General features: G+C 55.4%; 1 protein-coding gene across 1 annotated transcript in view; it reads right to left on the minus strand.

Annotated features, from left to right (window-relative positions):
- NRBP1 (nuclear receptor binding protein 1) overlaps positions 1 to 2,561 on the minus strand; it is a 40,887-nt gene that overhangs the window by 32,875 nt on the left and 5,451 nt on the right. Inside the window, exon 2 of the mRNA XM_010001765.1 lies at positions 2,374 to 2,546. Within this exon, the coding sequence (XP_010000067.1) occupies positions 2,374 to 2,546 (173 nt within the window). The remainder of the gene's footprint in view (positions 1 to 2,373; positions 2,547 to 2,561) is intronic.

Below are 2,561 nucleotides of genomic sequence, written 5' to 3' on the forward strand. Positions count from 1 at the left end.
CTCCTACCGGGCCAGCGGCGAGGGCGGGTGGCTCCGTGGTCACCGGCGGGCTCCGGGGATCACAGCGCCCTGTTCTGCTGAAATCCACCGATTTCCAGCCAAGAGCCCGAGCAGCCTTCCCGCTGCCAGCCCGCCGGCTCCCTCGGATCGGAGCCGCAGGGCCCCTCCGGGCACAGCCGCTGCCCAGCGCTGCCGCCACGCTGGGAGTCGTTACAAAGAGCCCCCAGCGACTAAAAATCACTTTAAAAAGTGGAGTCACAGCAAACGTACAGCCAGTACGGCAGTCAGAGACAGGACTGCAGAACTCGGCACGCAGGGAACACCAGCCCGGGGGACACGCAGCTTTCTCCCCGCTGCCCAGAGAAAGGGTCAGGAGCAGCACCTCGGAGCCTCCCCGCAGGGCTGCCCTGACTGGAATAACTGGTGTCACCAACCTGCCACACCAGCAGCCCTGTGCAGGGGCATAGCTGGCTCAGCAGATGCTTCATTCCAGTCTGCAGGAATTCTTGGAAAGTCAAGCTGTTATTCCAAATTCAATTAATGCTGCAACATCGGCAGTGGGAGAGCTTAGTCGAGGGAACAGATCCGGCCAAAAGCTGAAGGCAGCAAAAAGAGCATGATGTCATGGGGTGAAAGCGAACAAACGCCACTCCGGGAGCCCGGGACTCGCCAAGCCACAAACTCAGAATGCAAAATAAAGAGGATTTAACTGCACAGTCACCAGAATCCCATGTTTTCAGACTGTCAGGAGGCTCAAGGCCCACGGACAGGCACTGCAGCCAGAACCAGTCAGCACCTGAGGCCATGTGGGCTCCAGAACCACAGGCCCTGAGTTTGCCCAGACCAGTCAGCAATCTGTCCTGTGGCCCTCGGCAGTCGCTGATGTCTGTGAGGTGGAACAAAGCTCATTCTTCTGACACAGAGAGGTGGCTTGTCTCCAACCAGCCGCCCTGCAGCCAGAAGCCAGTAATTTAGCCATGCCAAAATGTTACGGAACTTCTTGTATCTGGGCCTTAACATGTCTGCAGCTGGGGAAGGTGAAATCCAAAGAAAATCCAGAGCTGACCAAATCTTACATTTGTGTAGAAGAGTACAGAAAAGCCTGGAAGAAAACGCATCCTTCTGTGTCAAAAGGATCAGTATTAAATAAAATATTCCCACAAGACTACACAAACAGAACATCAGCTTTGTTCCCCAATGTGTGCCAATTCAGCACAGATCTAAGGAAAAAGCACTTCAAGTTATCGTAAGGAACCTCTCCTGGACAAAACTGTAGTTCTGTTCAGATACCCTCCCCATCACAACCCAAACCGTACAGCTTCACCAGAACAGGCACATTCCTACTGCACCAGCCCAGGATTCAGCTCATATTGAAAAAACCAAGACAGCTCTCAAGCAAGTGGAGGTAAAGAACTGCAGGGAATCCTTGACCTTACCCTGACCTCCAAATTTACATCAGAATAAATGACTCCTTCATCACCACCAGAGTTTGAACTACCCAGTGTCTGCAATAATGGATAAAGCAGCCGAAAATCTATGCCCAGCCCTGACTCGCAGAGAAAAGCCACATCAGCAGTTGTGCTGCAGCACTGGAGGGAATGTCTGCTTTCTTTCAGCAGCCACCACAGCGTGCCCAGTCCGGGCAAGTTTCACTGAGCCAATGTGGAGCACAAACCAGTTTGTGGTGACAGCCCCCAATAAGATAAATAACACTCAGTAAAGAGTGGAAAAAGGGAGAGGTTCAAAACAATAAGATCTAATCTACTTAGGTCTTCACATAAGAGAACTCTGATACACACACTAAGAGGTGGATGTGAATAGGATGAGCCAAGAAACAAGTCTGTGTGAGCTGGCTGTGCTTCACCCTAACTGGAGACTGCAAAGCAAACAATAATCAAGGCAGAATTCATATCAGGCTAGGTATGCAGCTGCCTCGGCAGCAGGTATTGCTCCCTTCACCTTCCTAGCAAACACCAAGCACCGTCCAGTCATTGCTCTCCATTATTCCCAGAGCAGAAGGTCCATGAAGCAAGATGCACATAGGAAGAAGTGTTGAAGACACTCCCCCTTCAACACAGCAGCAACAGCTGGCCCTGACACCAGCCCTACAGGAGCCTGCAGCGCGATGAGCACGCAGGAAAAAGGGCAGGCTGCACTCCAGCCTCTGCACTCCCCAGCTCGAGGAAAGCCGGCCTCGCAGCTGGCAAAGGGCCATCCATCTCCCGGCCACCTCAAGAGCACGACGGGCACTCGCCACGGGGCTCCGGGCTGAGTCGGGGGCAGGTGAAGGGAGAACCGCCAGCGGGGCACGACAGGAGCCCGCCCGGCACGGGACCCCCCCACACCCCGGCCCGAGCCGGCCCCAGCACGCACCTCCTCACGCCGCTTCTGCCAGCGGCCGCACGGAGACTCCTCGAGGATCTCGGACTCGTCCTCGCTTTCTTCCTCCTCCTCCTCCGGGGGCGCCGCGGAAGTCACCGGCGCAGACACCGAGGTCATTCCCGGTCCGGACGATGCAGACTCCGGTTTCGAGTCGGAGCCGGCGGCTGCCGCCCGTGTGG

The sequence above is a fragment of the Chaetura pelagica genome, unplaced genomic scaffold (genome assembly GCF_000747805.2).
Source record: "Chaetura pelagica isolate M959 unplaced genomic scaffold, ChaPel_1.0 scaffold307, whole genome shotgun sequence".
Lineage (NCBI taxonomy): Eukaryota > Metazoa > Chordata > Aves > Apodiformes > Apodidae > Chaetura > Chaetura pelagica.